We start from the raw sequence: 17,887 nt of genomic DNA, 5'->3' as shown, positions 1-17,887 counted from the left end.
TGAGTGGTAAAGGTGTCCAACTTTATACAACAGACACCTTCACATCTAGATCTCAGTGAGGTGGCTGAGTGGTAAAGGTGTCCAACTTTATACAACAGACACCTTCACATCTAGATCTCAGTGAGGTGGCCGGTTGTAGTGGTAAAGGTGTCCAACTTTATACAACAGACACCTTCACATCTAGATCTCAGTGAGGTGGCTGAGTGGTAAAGGTGTCCAACTTTATACAACAAACACCTTCACATCTAGATCTCAGTGAGGTGGCTGAGTGGTAAAGGTGTCCAACTTTATACAACAAACACCTTCACATCTAGATCTCAGTGAGGTGGCTGAGTGGTAAAGGTGTTTAAACAACAAAGACCTCCATTTCTAGTTGTACTAGAGGTACAATGGTGCTGAATGGATAATGTGTAATACTCTACAATTAGCTCTTAAACTTTGATCCAAATGGTCAAGTGGTTAAGATCGCCAACATTCTATTAATATAGCTCTACACCTGTTGGTTAAAGGGGTTAAGTGGTTAAGGTGGCCAACGTTCTCTCTGCCAGTTGGTTAAAGGGGTTAAGTGGTTAAGGTGTCCAACATTCTATCAATAGCTCTCGCCAGCTGGTTAACGTGGCTAAGTGGTTAAGGTGTCCAACATTCTATCAATAGCTCTCCGCCAGCTGGTTAAAGTGGCTAAGTGGTTAAGGTGTCCAACATTCTATCAATAGCTCTCGCCAGCTGGTTAACGTGGCTAAGTGGTTAAGGTGTCCAACATTCTATCAATAGCTCTCCGCCAGCTGGTTAAAGTTGCTAAGTGGTTAAGGTGTCCAACATTCTATCAATAGCTCTCCGCCAGCTGGTTAAAGTAGCTAAGTGGTAAAGGTGTCCAACATTCTATCAATAGCTCTCCGCCAGCTGGTTAAAGAGGCTAAGTGGTTAAGGTGTCCAATATTCTATCAATAGCCCTCTGCCAGCTGGTTAAAGTAGCTAAGTGGTTAAGATGTCCAACATTCTATCAATAGCCCTCCGCCAGCTGGTTAAAGTGGCTATGTGGTTAAGGTGTCCAACATTCTATCAATAGATCTCCGCCAGCTGGTTAAAGTGGCTAAGTGGTTAAAGTGTCCAATATTAAATCAATAGCTCTCCGCAAGCTGGTTAAAGTGGCTAAGTAGTTAAGGTGTCCAACATTCTATCAATTGATCTCTGCCTGCTGGTTAAAGTAGCTAAGTGGCTAAGGTGTCCAACATTCAATGGTAGGATAAGTTCAGGTAAGTTTCAGCCAAACCACACCAGTAGAACTTGAGAAGAAGTTCAAAATATGTTTTCAAGATAGCGGTTGTGGCAGCCATCTTGGATTTTGTATCAACCCAAAAAATATTAACACTAGGTCAGGACAATGACAGGATCATTTCAGGCAAGTTTTAGCCAAACTCCACCAGTAGAACTTTAGAAGAAGTTCAAAATATGCTTTCAAGATAGTGGCTGTGGCAGCCATCTTGGATTTCGAATTGACCCGGAAAATTACAACACTCTGTTCGGACCATGTTAGGATCATTTGATGCATGTTTCAGCTAAATCGCACTGGTAGAACTTGAAAAGAACCTCAAAATGTGTTTCCAAGATGGCGGCTGTGGCGGCAATCTTGGATTTCGGATCGATCCTAAAAATAACAACATATGTCAGGATCATTTTATGCAAGATGTGTTCTCAAGTTATCATCGGGAAACTAATTTTGCGAAACCTTTAGACCCCAAATTCAATCCCAAGGTGTTTTTTCCTCATATGCTACCACTGTGTGAAGTTTGATAAAATCATCAAATCCATCTATTCGTTCTCAAGTTCTCATTTGGAAACCAAATCTGGAGAGACAAACATGCAGACAGACAGATGGACAGACAGACGAGGACAAACATCATAGTCCCATCCAGTATCGTTGACAGAAGACTAATAATTTTTGATACCGTACATAATTATCAAAATCACTTTGGCAAAGATGGAATAAAAGACATCTGTTTACTGTAAACATACTTATTTTAGCACAAATGATTCAATAGCTTGTGGTTCGATACCGCAAATACCCTTTTACAAAATTTAGCGCTGTATAAATTAGCCCTGCAAAGACAGTGTGAAAAATGTTAACATTAAAGCTAATGCTAAAATAAGTATGCTTATAGCATATTATTAAACAGCTCTTTTCATATTTACAATAATCAATATGTCGCATAATAATTTCTCATAAAGAACACATTTTTGTGTTCCTTTATTAGTATGCTTTACACAATTTTCATATAACAGGAACCAACAGGTTATCAAAATCAAAGCTTTATTTATAGCATATGTGTAGCATTTAGATTAAAGAAAGACTAGAAAATATGTTATAAAATAAAAAATTAAGTGGCAAAAATACTATCCTGCTTTCAGTTTAAAAAAGTTCTGAAATGAAATACCATCAAATTGCATACAAAGCACAATAAAGCTCAAGATTCAGTCCTTGATTGGTTATTAACCTTTAAAAGATATGTCAGGTTTGGTAATAGGAAAAATAATTACCAGATTACAAAAGATGATGTACCTATTTTAAAGTCCCAATATCCTTGTCTGTCTTATTTTTTTTCATGATTTAGAAGATTGAGACAGGATTAAATGGAAGTCAAGATGACCGATAATGATTTGGAAGCTTTTGATAAATAAATATTGAGCATCGCTAGGTGGATGCCATTTAGTCAAACAAGTTGAAGTTAGCTGACATGGTAACGTAGTTGCTAACAACGTCATGTGACTACCGCAACTATGTAACGTATGCCTGTACTCTTCCAAGAACAGGTCTTTAACTTTCCAACTTCTGTTAGGCAATAATCGTAACTTTTATGGTGACCAGTGTAAAATGAAAGCTGCAAGTATCGCCTTTGAACAACTGCCGTACCAAAGATATTAAGAAATCATTATAAATATTCTTTATTATAACTCAATTTCAACTAAATATACAATACTAAAATTATCAGGGTCAAATCTAACTTGACTTTTCATTGATAGTTACGTATAGTGTGGCTTTAAACTAGGTATGGTAAATAAATGTAAACCACGTTGTACAGCTGATATTCAGTCCTTGCATGGTAGTATGACATTACACATGTCATTCTTAATCAATACCTAACTAAAAGGGTATATAACTCTTTAATATTTAAATACAGAATATTTGGTAATTCCCAATACACAATTTGCATTGTTTGCTGTCTATGTGTGCATCTGAGTAGAAGTTGAATGACGTACTACCATCTTTCTGCACACTGTATTCCCTCCTACAATCAAGGTGGGGAGGGTCAGCCATACATCTATATTACTGGTACATGTATCTGTCGTCTTGTTCTAGTTGATTCTGTGCACTACTCCCTCCCAAGCATGATACTATTCTATAATTAACCAATCAACACTGAATCTATTAAACATGTTTGGTACAAGTATATGTTGTCTTAATCATGAATTGAACAGGAAACAATCGCAGGAATTAACAAAAAGTGATTAATCAATCATCCACAAAAACATCCAAACAATTTGTTAGTAGGCCTACAATGTATAAGTTTGTACAGAATAATTCAAGCACTTTTCCTCCATTTTAAGGTGCAAGGCCCTTTTAATGAACTTTTATCTTTCACATTTTAATCCATTTAATCAATTTAAGCTAGACCAGCATAAAATGTTATAGTTTCTTGGGCTAGGGCTTTAGATCTTTTTCAGTTTCAAGGTCATGGGCACAAATCAAGTACTTTTCAAGCGATCAACTGTAAAAGTTCATCTTCTGTACAAACCATGTAATAATAAGTCAACAACAATCCCATAAACACTAGCTAGATAAACAAAACCTCTAATTTCCTTTAAGTAAATATAGTAAGCTAAAGCATCTTTAATAAAACAGAAGAGTTCGTACAGGAGTAGATAACTCTGTCACCTGTATACAGAGACACTGATGAGATCATTCATTGGTTAGTATCTAGTGGTCCTTGACCTCCACTTCAACCACGCCCGATACGTCAACAAGCTCCTTCGAGTTGAACACGAGTGTGTACTTCCTCTTTCCAAGTTTTTTGGGAGTTATATCCACTTGGAACATAAATGTGCTTTTCTTCTCCACCAATCTATATGCCAAAAAATATTGTAGCTTATTTGGGGGGATGATTGTGATAGCATCTGATTTAAGTCATATAAAACAATTACATGCATGCATCAAAGAATCTAGAAACATCTGTTAGACATAATTCCTCTTCTCCATATAAATCCAGAATGTGACAGCAGATAATGTAAGAGAAACTGGAACAGACCTAAACACAAAACACAGGAACAGACCTTAACACAAAACAAACTGAATAACTAATATCTATAGTCAAATAACATGGAAATAGGTACAACACTGATTTTCATGTTATTTATATGCCTACGTTGTACTTTTAAGGAAAGTTTAAATAATTTAAAGACTTATTTAATTTGCCTGCCTGCCTTCAGCTAGTATACATCTGACTAAAAGTATAATATGTAGTACCTGTTGTAGAACAGACAGTACTATGAGATGTAAACTTACTGAAGTGGCTTGTACTTGGTCTCCTTCAGGGCTGCCCCACTGACGGACAGCTCTATCCCAGTCAGACTGATGGGTAAAGGATTGGTGAAGGATACGTCAACCTGGAATTTCTTATCAACAGTCACAGTGGCAGGAGCCTGAGAAACAGGAAAATAGGTCAAGGTCATTAACACAGTGGAAACAAAACCTGTAATTAAATAAAACATTAGATGTAGCTAAAATGACTCTGTCCAAAATGGCCCAGCTGAACTGATATACTATGCAGAAGTGATTTTCATTTCTTCAAAACATTTCTAAAAACCCCTATATACCAATTTTCAATGACAAAGCCAGGGATTTTTTCCACTTCAAAATATTCACCATGATATGAAGTTTCCCAAGAATATATAATGATTTTCGTTGAAATTGAACATTTCTTTTTAAATTTTGACCTCTCTATCAGACATGGTGGCCATCTTGGAATATCTCTTATTTATCAGATTGAGGCAGCTAGTGGACAGAAAATTTCTTACAAATGTAATGTTGTACTGTAGACAAGAAGCTGTGGGAGCTAGTGACTATACTTGAACCATCTATACCTTAAGTGTCAGTCCTGGTTTATCCAGCACAACAACTTCCTTTTCAGTAGAGGCTTGATTGGTTTCCTTTACATTGGCTATCAAGTAGGTGTTGAAATGGCAGCCCTCCTTCACATGGCCAAAATATTCTTCAAATGGTACCTTCAACTTCATGCTGATCACTGTATTACAAATCAAAACAATATTTTTAATGATTTGATATATTTTTTTGATTTTTTTTACCAAACTTTGCCCTTTCGATGATTACTTGTACCATTTAGACATTTGCAACATATGGCAGCTTGAATGATAGAGTGTACGTTAGCGAAGAATTATATTTTCATGCTACATTTATATGTCAACACTTATATACGATCATGCAAAATGAAATGAAAAATTGTATTTACTTTTTTGTTGTTCCGTGATACCAAAATATCTACAAATTGAATGCTGTTATACTATACATTGTACAGTATATATAAGTGAAAGTACAGAACTGATCATGTACTGTAGGCATATTGTTTCAGCATTATTTATACGACAAACTCTGCATGAATGAAAATTAATCATGTGACAAGCATGTTGATGTCTAATAGCCTCATGAGCGGCAAATATGACATGTTGGGAGTACAGAACAAGCTATAACAAAGCGATGCTGATCCATCGTCAGTTAATTTTTTACACAGTAGTACTTGATTCAGAAGTTATATTTTGATGACGTCAGGTGGTGCAAAAGTGTAAAAGGTGTATCCCAATCATGTTGGCTCATCAGGTCTCTAGACCTCTTAGATATTCACAAGAAGTTGTTTAAAGATTTTAGCCTATTTGACCCCTGTGACCTTGAATGGCTGTCAAGGTCATTCATTTGAATAGATGTTTCATGACAAATATGGTTGTTTAACCCATTCAAGGATTAAGGAGGAGTCAGATTTTAAAGCCAAATTTCAGAAAAGCTCCAATATTTGAGCCCCGCCATTCTGTCCCCATCGGTCTTAATTAAGACAGATCCCTTCAGTACTTCTGAGAAATAGCGGTAACAATTAACTTTAACTATCATAATTAAAGATGGCAGACAGTCAGCCATCTTGTTGACCGATCTGTCCCAAAATGTTATATGCACAACTAGGGTTCAAGGGGAACCAACATATAAAATTTGAGAAAGATCCCTTTGTTGCTTTATGAGAAATAGCAGTAACAAACTTTAACTTTCAAAATCTGAGATGTCTGTTTGGCGGCCATCTTGTTGGTCGATTGGTCCTAAAATGCAATATGCACAACTAGGACCCTAGGGGAACCTAAATACATGTGAAATTTGAGAACGATCCCTTAAACACTTTATGAGAAATCGCAGTAACAAGGAATGTGAACTTGACCTTCACCCGAAGGTTATACAGTCAGAGGTTAATATCTAGACTCCATTTAACTTTTATCATTTTGAGTGGTTTACTGTGATTTACTGTGTATTAGCCGACCGGTGGTATAGCCCACAGAAACCAAAATCGGGCCCTTTCTATAACCCACATGGCATATAGTCATTAAAGTGAATTTGTTCTAGATTGTTTTAGAAGATTCATGATGTTTGACTGCTATGATGTCTGACCTTTGCCTGGAGCGATGACTTCATTGACTGGTACCACACTGATGGGAGGACAACAGACACCTGTATAGTAGACACTCCTCAGAGTTATCTCCCCACCCACAGTGCGGGTCTCCGCTGATTTGTTCTCTATCTTGTATTCCCATTCAATGGAATCTCCATAACAGTTCTCCTCCTTCTGGACCGTCTTGAACAAAACATCCTGAAAGACAGTTCCAACTCTGTGATATAACCCTGATATAACATGTCACTAACATCAGACAGAAGCAAAAACAGAAAAAAAATAACCAAAACAAGAGGCCCTGATGACCTGTATCACTCACCTGATTTTTTTATGTTATTATCACAAAAACTCTTACAAATAGAAATAGCAAAATTGACCCCACAATTTGTTTAATTTGAAGCCAAACCATAAAATGATGCTATCAATACCATAAGACTATGAGTGTAATTCAAAGCTAAATATCAGAGAAGAAGTTGTTGATATGAATGTCGCCATATTGATCCCTTTTGCCCTTGCGCCCCTCAGGCCCCTGAGGGGGTCAGCCCCATCATTTGTACAATTTGGAATTCCCACCCAATAAAGATGCTACCATTGCATTATGAGTGCTAGCTATCCCATGCTTAGTTTCGGAGAAGAAGTTGTTTAAATGGAGATAGCTAATAAACTGACAATTTCGAGGTGTCTTAAAACATTACACTTCTTGAACTTCCCTTCCTTTACATTTATACAATTTTCCAGCACCAGTTGAAATGAAGTTAAAATATGTTTTTTAAAATGACTTGCAGCTAGTTTGTGGTAGCAACCCTGAATTTCGGACTGAACAAAAAAATAACAAGACTTGGTTTGAATAATCTCAGGATCATTTCAGCAAATTAAGTTTCAGCTAAATCGTACTGGTAGAACTTCAGAAGAAATTCAAAATGGCAGATGTAATGGCTATCTTGGATTAACAACACTTGGCCGGGACCATGTCAAGATTATTTCAGGCAATAGTCAGCCTAATCCCACTGATGGATTTTGAGAAGAAGGTTACAAATGTGAAAAAATTATGCATGGCAGGCAAAACATGACCCAGATGTCCTTGAAAAAAGGAATTCCATGGAAACAGCATTACCTGACAACCCTCCTCTGGTCTATCATAGACATCTCGTCTGCTGCTCGCCTGGTTTGCCCTCAAAATAGCTGCCCTCTCTGCATCCGTATCTACAACACACCAAGAACTTGTCATCTTAACCAGCCAGAGTACAAATGTACAAATGTTTTCCATATAGTCAGATACAAGATCAAGGATTGTCCAAATTTTATGTCATACAAGTAATTGTATTTATCTTAATTAGCAAAAGTCTTCATGTATATATAAAGCTGGGTCATCCATGATATTTTCTCTTATTCTGACATTCCTTCAGTTTTCATTCGGTTCAAAGTTACCATCAAAATATAAATTATAGTGTGAAATAGTGGAAATGAAAGATTTGTAATCAGTAGGACTTAGAATTATATTTTTATGGAATTATGGACCTCAAGACTATATATTTTGTCTTTCATTATTACAGAGTTAGCTCCCTTGTGGGTAGGTATCAATTATTACGTCATTATTTTGTGAGCACAATTCAAGTTGATTTCTCATAAACGTATGACATTACACTAGCATAAACATGACAAAAAAGAGAATAGAAAATAGAGAAATCACTGGATCTGTTTGTGTAAATGTTTTGTTTCTATGAAGAATATAAAGGTTAATCTGATGCCTTTCAACATGAATCAGTCAGTGATGTTATAAAAAGTTATATCTGTACAAATGTACTGTTGAGAACGGGAAGGTGTTCATTATTGTAAGTGATCACATATACATATACCTTCACAATACCTGTATTCAGATGTGATGACCTATACGTACCGTCACAATACCTGTATTCAGATGTGATGACATATACGTACCGTCAGAATACCTGTATTCAGATGTGATGACCTATACGTACCGTCAGAATACCTGTATTCAGATGTGATTACCTGTATTCAGATGTGATGACCTATACGTACCGTCAGAATACCTGTATTCAGATGTGATGACCTATACGTACCGTCAGAATACCTGTATTCAGATGTGATGACCTATACGTACCGTCAGAATACCTGTATTCAGATGTGATGACCTATACGTACCGTCAGAATACCTGTATTCAGATGTGATGACATATACGTACCGTCAGAATACCTGTATTCAGATGTGATGACCTATACGTACCGTCAGAATACCTGTATTCAGATCACAATACCTGTATTCAGATGTGATGACCTATACGTACCGTCAGAATACCTGTATTCAGATGTGATGACCTATACGTACCGTCAGAATACCTGTATTCAGATGTGATGACCTATATGTACCGTCAGAATACCTGTATTCAGATGTGATGACCTATACGTACCGTCAGAATACCTGTATTCAGATGTGATGACCTATACGTACCGTCAGAATACCTGTATTCAGATGTGATGACATATACGTACCGTCAGAATACCTGTATTCAGATGTGATGACCTATACGTACCGTCACAATACCTGTATTCAGATGTGATGACCTATACGTACCTCAGAATACCTGTATTCAGATGTGATGACCTATACGTACCGTCAGAATACCTGTATTCAGATGTGATACATAACATACGTACCGTCAGAATACCTGTATTCAGATGTGATGACCTATAGTACCGTCAGAATACCTGTATTCAGATGTGATGACCTATACGTACCGTCAGAATACCTGTATTCAGATGTGATGACCTATACACCGAGAACCTATATCAGTAAGACAATACCTGTATTCAGATGTGATGACCTATACGTACCGTCAGAATACTGTATTCAGTCCTAACCTAGAATACCTGTATTCTGTATTCAGAATACCTGTATTCAGATGTGATGACCTACTACGTACCGTCAGAATACTATGTACCTTTCAGATGTGATGACCTATAGACTAATACGTATCAGTAGAATACTGTAATTTCAGATGTGATGACCTATACGTACCGTCAGAATACCTGTATTCAGATGTGATGACCTATACGTACCGTCAGAATACCTGTATTCAGATGTGATGACCTATACGTACCGTCACAATACCTGTATTCAGATGTGATGACATATACGTACCGTCACAATACCTGTATTCAGATGTGATGACCTATACGTACCGTCAGAATACCTGTATTCAGATGTGATGACATATACAGACCGTCAGAATACCTGTATTCAGATGTGATGACCTATACACCGTCAAATACCTGTATTCAGATGTGATGACATAAACCGTACTGTATTCAGATGTGATGACATATACGTACCGTCAGAATACCTGTATTCAGATGTGATGACATACTATACGTACCAGTCAGGTACATACCTGTATTCAGATGTGATGACCTATAAGTACCGTCAGAATACCTGTATTCAGATGTGATGACATATACGTACCGTCAGAATACCTGTATTCAGATGTGATGACCTATACGTACCGTCAGAATACCTGTATTCAGATGTGATGACTATACGTACCGTCAGAATACCTGTATTCAGATGTGATGACTATACGTACCGTCCACAATACTGTATTCAGATGTGTTACGTATAAGTACCGCACATCTGAATACAGGTATTGTGACGGATGACATATAAGTACCGTCATAATACTTGTATTCAGATGTGATGACCTATATGTACGTACCGTCAGATACCTGTATTCAGATGTGATGACATATACGTACCGTCACAATACCTGTATTCAGATGTGATGACTATATACGTACCGTCAGAATACCTGTATTCAGATTTGATGACCTATATGTACCTTCACAATACCTGTATTCAGATGTGATGACATATACGTACCGTCAGAATACTGTATTCAGATTTGATGACCTATATGTACCTTCACAATACCTGTATTCAGATGTGATGACCTATATGTACCTTCACCATACCTGTATTCAGATGTGATGACCTATATGTACCTTCACAATACCTGTATTCAGATGTGATGACCTATACGTACCGTCAGAATACCTGTATTCAGATTTGATGACCTATATGTACCGTCACAATACCTGTATTCGGATGTAATGACCTATATGTACCGTCACAATATTTGTATTCAGATGTGATGACCTATATGTACCTTCACAATACTTGTATTCAGAAGTGATATTCTGCCAGTCAGAATCATAACAGACTTTGTTCATCTTCTCTACTGGCTTACATCTGGGTCTGTAGGTACTGATGTAATGGCCGATCCTGTATTGTACAAAGATATTCTCATAACATACAGTTTTTTTGAGATTTCAATTTGATTCAACAATCACCTGACTTTTATTAGCCTTTCACTTTCTGATAAGCTGTTAGTTTTTCAGATATGACCTCAGTATGACCTTAACAGGTTGTTATCATTAAGTATTTCCTTGCTTGGGGTTTGGTTTTAAAAGAGACAAGTTATTTAAATCCTAACTTACACATTCTTTTGGATGGTTTTTGTCATTGTTCCATCGTTCTGTTGAAACCAATAAACTTTATCTCCATTCACCTCAGCAAAGACAAACGGTGAATCATATGGCAGCTTTACCTCCCCTCGCTTGATGGCTAGGATAGGGCAGGGGCCACAGCAATAAGTACCTGTATGGAAGATAAATTCCATTTCATTAGTCTATATCCTTTGAGTTACATATTCATTGCAAAAAAAAAAAAATAATAATGTACTTTTTTTATATTTTGCAGTTCAAAATGATCGATTATTACACTATCATGAATATATTTATACTGTGTATTGCCCATACAATCAAAACTTTTATTTCAATTACCCTGTACTTACTTCAATACATAGTTATTCATATCCATTGGATCAGGGTCTACTGTAATTTCCTGTATATTGTCTATGGGCTATGCAAGTTTTTACAACAGAAGATACCTATCTGTCAACGTTGTCTATGTTGGAAAACTAATACTGTAAAAACCTTTTAATTCGCATTGCAGGGGATCAGGTCAATAGTTTGAGGAATACCGAGTATTCGAGTCATCTGAGGTTTCCCATTGTAATGATAGTGTGGGAGTATCACTAAATTAACTTATTAACTTGGGAGTATAACAAAACTTTATAATATAATGATAAACTTGGCAGTATAACAACAAGTTTACTAACCGTCACTAGCCTCCTGAGGAGTTGCGTCACAAGCTTGCCAGCCTCCATAATCCTTATCTTCTATGTCTTTACGGGCCATCCATGCATCATTCCACACATGAAAATTCCTTTACAGATCCCGCAATAAACCATGATAACTTCATTATAGCAGTATACTACCACGTGAATAGTTTGTTCACAACAAACACATTAAAATTCTAGAGAGAGGCATCAATTTTCTCAGAAATAAAAGGACTTAAATCGCTATGAAGAGGTGCACTAACTTACTATGAAGACTTGAGACTAGTAAGGAATATTCATTACAAAAGCTTTGAAGCAGGTACAATAATCCTTAAGAAGCCCAGAGTGGGTGAAAATGGTGGCCACTTGTAATAAGTTAATTTTTTAAATTACCGACTCTAAGCCTAGGCTGTTATGATTATTCAATTTTTTTTCTTTACTCAATTTTTCTGGCTGCAAAGTCAGCTGCTATTAGTCCTTTGGCATTCAGCAGAGAAGTAGAGAGACTTCATACGCCACCATCTTTAATTTTACAATTGGCGTTGGTTCTACATTTACCAAATCCTTAACATGAAGTTGTGATGTACAATTTACTTGTCAAAACCAGCTCTTGTCTAATCCAAATCCCTCTCTATTCTAGCATATATTATATGGCATTTTCCTTTTTCATTTATATTGATTAAAACCTCTATAATCCGGAAACCCTGTTATACCAGCCATATATATATGCTGGTCACAGTGACATAAAAATTACACTATACATATCATGAATTATGTCTGAATTTGCTAGCTGCAAATGTTTTGTTTTTACTTACCATACTGAATCATTACTGAGATGATCGATCAATTTAAAATCCTGATCTAATACTATGTCAATGGTCATACTTCCATCAGTGTCATGAGCAGAGTCAAAGGTAGTGATACTTCTGGCAGGGATTCCAAGAGTCCGAAGACCTACAAAACAAATCTTTATGGATAACATAGAAATATAACAGGTTAACAAATTAATTATCACAATTGGATCTATCAGTAAGAATGAAAATATGAAGTCTGATGACAGCAACCAGATTATTTTGTACAATGTTTTTTAAAAGACCATGTCTGTTCGACATTTAGTGCTCATGAAAAAATTCCTAAAACCCCGATTTCCTGTACATGCATCTATAAGGCTCTTGCTAATAGATAGATATACAAAGGAACGTAACTGCTGGTGAATAATCTGATATGAGAACTCTTTAGCCATCAATGTGTGATGGTATATATAGTGTATGTCAATTATGTGTAAGTTTACAGCTTAATTTGTATAATAACCAGTAAAAAGCAGATATACAAGTCTATATGAAATAAATTGAATATGATCTGAATAGCAGCTAAATGATGCTGCAAATGTCTCTGCTCTGTACGTAGGTACAGTTATCCATATGCCCCTTTTAGTGTTCTACTGACTAGATAAACCTGATCTGCATTGTAGTAATTGTTTTGTAAGTTTCTAAAGTCGATGAAATGCTTGTAAAATTGAGACCAAGACAAACATTTGTATGATACTCACAAAAAGAGTGTGCTTAGCATTATCTAATGTCAATGTTCTTTATTCAGAGTAGGAAATCACTGACATGAATCCTGGTAAAATCTACTTTTAAAACAGAATAACATGGGGGTTTTTGGTACTGCATGAGGAGTTGGAATTTGTACATCACGAAAATACACAGGCTCCACACCGGATGAAAAATAGTGCAAGAGTACACTCCCACCAAAAAAAATAGTGGATACATTTGAATAACTATGTTTACAAAATGTTTAAGATACATTATGAGAATGTTTTGTTGTGAGGACATCAGAGAAAGTCAGAAGTCTGTCGAAAACCCAACACTGGCTGAAATACATTTACATATTGTAAGAACTTGACCAGAAAATAACCAATGTATTAAAGAATACAACAAATCTTTATATCGAAATGAACCAAATACTTTATACAGGGGCCTGACAAGAATAATACTGGCCGAAATACATAAAATGTTGTAGGAACTTGACTAACACTGGCCAAAATACACTTACATGTTGTAAGAACTTGACTAGAAAATACCCAACACTGGCTGAAATATACTTACAAGTTGTAAGAACTTGACTAGAAAATACCCAACACTGGCTGAAATACACTTACATGTTGTAAGAACTTGACTAGAAAATACCCAACACTGGCTGAAATACACTTACATGTTGTAAGAACTTGACTAGAAAATACCCAACACTGGCTGAAATACACTTACATGTTGTAAGAACTTGACTAGAAAATACCCAACACTGGCCGTAATACACTTACATGTTGTAAGAACTTGACTAGAAAATACCCAACACTGGCTGAAATACACTTACATGTTGTAAGAACTTGACTAGAAAATACCCAACACTGGCTGAAATACACTTACATGTTGTAAGAACTTGACTAGAAAATACCCAACACTGGCCGAAATACACTTACATGTTGTAAGAACTTGACTAGAAAATACCCAACACTGGCTGAAATACACTTACATGTTGTAAGAACTTGACTAGAAAATACCCAACACTGGCCGAAATACACTTACATGTTGTAAGAACTTGACTAGAAAATACCCAACACTGGCCGAAATACACTTACATGTTGTAAGAACTTGACTAGAAAATACCCAACACTGGCCGAAATACACTTACATGTTGTAAGAACTTGACTAGAAAATACCCAACACTGGCCGTAATACACTTACATGTTGTAAGAACTTGACTAGAAAATACCCAACACTGGCTGAAATACACTTACATGTTGTAGAAACTTGACTAGAAAATACCCAACACTGGCTGAAATACACTTACATGTTGTAAGAACTTGACTAGAAAATACCCAACACTGGCTGAAATACACTTACATGTTGTAAGAACTTGACTAGAAAATACCCAACACTGGCTGAAATACACTTACATGTTGTAAGAACTTGACTAGAAAAATACCCAACACTGGCCGAAATAACACTTACATGTTGTAAGAACTTGACTAGAAAATACCCAACACTGGCCGAAATACACTTATATGATGTAGAGACTTGACTAGAAAATACCCAACACTGGCCGAAATACACTTACATGTTGTAAGAACTTGACTAGAAAATACCCAACACTGGCCGAAATACACTTACATGTTGTAAGAACTTGACTAGAAAATACCCAACACTGGCCTGAAATACACTTACATGTTGTAAGAAACTTGACTAGAAAATACCCAACACTGGCTGAAATACACTTACATGTTGTAAGAACTTGACTAAGAAAATACCCAACACTGGCCGAAATACACTTACATGTTGTAAGAACTTGACTAGAAAATACCCAACACTGGCTGAAATACACTTACATGTTGTAAGAACTTGACTAGAAAATACCCAACACTGGCTGAAATACACTTACATGTTGTAAGAACTTGACTAGAAAATACCCAACACTGGCCGAAATACACTTACATGTTGTAAGAACTTGACTAGAAAATACCCAACACTGGCTGAAATACACTTACATGTTGTAAGAACTTGACTAGAAAATACCCAACACTGGCTGAAATACACTTACATGTTGAATAGTGTAAGAACTTGACTAGAAAATACCCAACACTGGCTGAAATACACTTACATGTTGTAGAAACTTGACTAGAAAATACCCAACACTGGCCGAAATACACTTACATGTTGTAAGAACTTGACTAGAAAATACCCAACATTGCCCGTAATACACTTATATGTTGTAGAAACTTGACTAGAAAATACCCAACACTGGCTGAAATACACTTACATGATGTAGAAACTTGACTAGAAAATACCCAACACTGGCCGAAATACACTTACATGTTGTAAGAACTTGACTAGAAAATACCCAACACTGGCCGTAATACACTTACATGTTGTAAGAACTTGACTAGAAAATACCCAACACTGGCTGAAATACACTTACATGTTGTAAGAACTTGACTAGAAAATACCCAACACTGGCCGAAATACACTTACATGTTGTAAGAACTTGACTAGAAAATACCCAACACTGGCTGAAATACACTTACATGTTGTAAGAACTTGACTAGAAAATACCCAACACTGGCCGAAATACACTTACATGTTGTAAGAACTTGACTAGAAAATACCCAACACTGGCTGAATACACTTACATGTTGTAAGAACTTGACTAGAAAATACCCAACACTGGCCGAAATACACTTACATGTTGTAAGAACTTGACTAGAAAATACCCAACACTGGCTGAAATACACTTACATGTTGTAAGAACTTGACTAGAAAATACCCAACACTGGCCGAAATACACTTACATGTTGTAAGAACTTGACTAGAAAATACCCAACACTGGCTGAAATACACTTACATGTTGTAAGAAACTTGACTAGAAAATACCCAACACTGGCCGAAATACACTTACATGTTGTAAGAACTTGACTAGAAAATACCCAACACTGGCCGTAATACACTTACATGTTGTAAGAACTTGACTAGAAAATACCCAACACTGGCCGAAATACACTTACATGTTGTAGAAACTTGACTAGAAAATACCCAACACTGGCCGTAATACACTTACATGTTGTAAGAACTTGACTAGAAAATACCCAACACTGGCCGAAATACACTTACATGTTGTAAGAACTTGACTAGAAAATACCCAACACTGGCTGAAATACACTTACATGTTGTAAGAACTTGACTAGAAAATACCCAACACTGGCCGAAATACACTTACATGTTGTAAGAACTTGACTAGAAAATACCCAACACTGGCCGAAATACACTTACATGTTGTAAGAACTTGACTAGAAAATACCCAACACTGGCTGAAATACACTTACATGTTGTAAGAACTTGACTAGAAAATACCCAACACTGGCCGAAATACACTTACATGTTGTAAGAACTTGACTAGAAAATACCCAACACTGGCCGTAATACACTTACATGTTGTAAGAACTTGACTAGAAAATACCCAACACTGGCTGTAATACACTTACATGTTGTAAGAACTTGACTAGAAAATACCCAACACTGGCTGAAATACACACTTACATGTTGTAAGAAACATTGACTAGAAAATACCCAACACTGGCCGAAATACACTTACATGTTGTAAGAACTTGACTACAAAATACCAACACTGGCTGAAATACACTTACATGTTGTAAGAACTTGACTAGAAAATACCCAACACTGGCTGAAATACACTTACATGTTGTAAGAACTTGACTAGAAAATACCCAACATTGGCTGAAATACACTTACATGTTGTAGGAACTTGACTAGAAAATACCCAACACTGGCGGAAATACACTTACATGTTGTAAGAACTTGACTAGAAAATACCCAACACTGGCTGAAATACACTTACATGTTGTAAGAACTTGACTAGAAAATACCCAACACTGGCCGAAATACACTTACATGTTGTAAGAACTCCAGAGAATACCCAACACTGTCCGTAACAGACTGGCTCTTTAGTTTTGTGGTACTGTTCTAAAATAGAGGGGCTCCCTGACCAAGACGTTGGAGAGGCACCATCCTCATAGTCGCCAGACCAGTTCCCAACTAGTATTCCCTCGTTGTCACATGAATTCACCTGAAAATAATAGTCATCACTGGCTCTCATTATATTGGTCAAAAATGTCATCAAGGTCATTAAGGTCATTAAGATTTAAGGAGTAATAATGTGGTTGTAAAACCAGGAGTATGAAGAATTTCGTTCCTAAGTGATCAATATACGCAAGCCATGTTATGTTTCTGGGGACCCAGACCCAGTATAGTTCCTGGTTTATACAAAATGTTTCCTTTTCAGTCAAGGATGCTGCAGACCAAATATGAATCAAACCCTTCATTATACACCATCTATAGAAGGATTTTAAAGAATTTATCTATTTTCCCTATTGAGAACAAGGGCCTTAATTAATGGTCATTTAAA

At 36.5% G+C, this 17,887-nt stretch overlaps 1 protein-coding gene across 4 annotated transcripts in view; it reads right to left on the bottom strand.

Moving 5' to 3' along the window:
- Positions 1 to 2,291: 2,291 nt before the first annotated feature.
- The window catches only part of LOC138315688 (hemocyte protein-glutamine gamma-glutamyltransferase-like), a 54,190-nt gene continuing 38,594 nt past the window's right edge, over positions 2,292 to 17,887 (bottom strand). For all 4 annotated transcript variants that reach the window (XM_069256903.1, XM_069256904.1, XM_069256900.1 and 1 more), the window contains exons 7-16: positions 17,374 to 17,548; positions 12,727 to 12,865; positions 11,912 to 12,018; positions 11,229 to 11,388; positions 10,898 to 11,013; positions 7,831 to 7,919; positions 6,716 to 6,914; positions 5,137 to 5,297; positions 4,559 to 4,695; positions 2,292 to 4,118 (exon numbers count right to left, since the gene is read on the bottom strand). In XM_069256903.1, coding sequence (XP_069113004.1) covers positions 3,974 to 4,118; positions 4,559 to 4,695; positions 5,137 to 5,297; positions 6,716 to 6,914; positions 7,831 to 7,919; positions 10,898 to 11,013; positions 11,229 to 11,388; positions 11,912 to 12,018; positions 12,727 to 12,865; positions 17,374 to 17,548 — 1,428 coding nt within the window. In that variant the 3' untranslated portion in view covers positions 2,292 to 3,973. The remainder of the gene's footprint in view (positions 4,119 to 4,558; positions 4,696 to 5,136; positions 5,298 to 6,715; positions 6,915 to 7,830; positions 7,920 to 10,897; positions 11,014 to 11,228; positions 11,389 to 11,911; positions 12,019 to 12,726; positions 12,866 to 17,373; positions 17,549 to 17,887) is intronic.

Source organism: Argopecten irradians, chromosome 2, assembly GCF_041381155.1.
Source record: "Argopecten irradians isolate NY chromosome 2, Ai_NY, whole genome shotgun sequence".
Lineage (NCBI taxonomy): Eukaryota > Metazoa > Mollusca > Bivalvia > Pectinida > Pectinidae > Argopecten > Argopecten irradians.
This window is presented reverse-complemented; position numbering and strand designations above follow the sequence as displayed.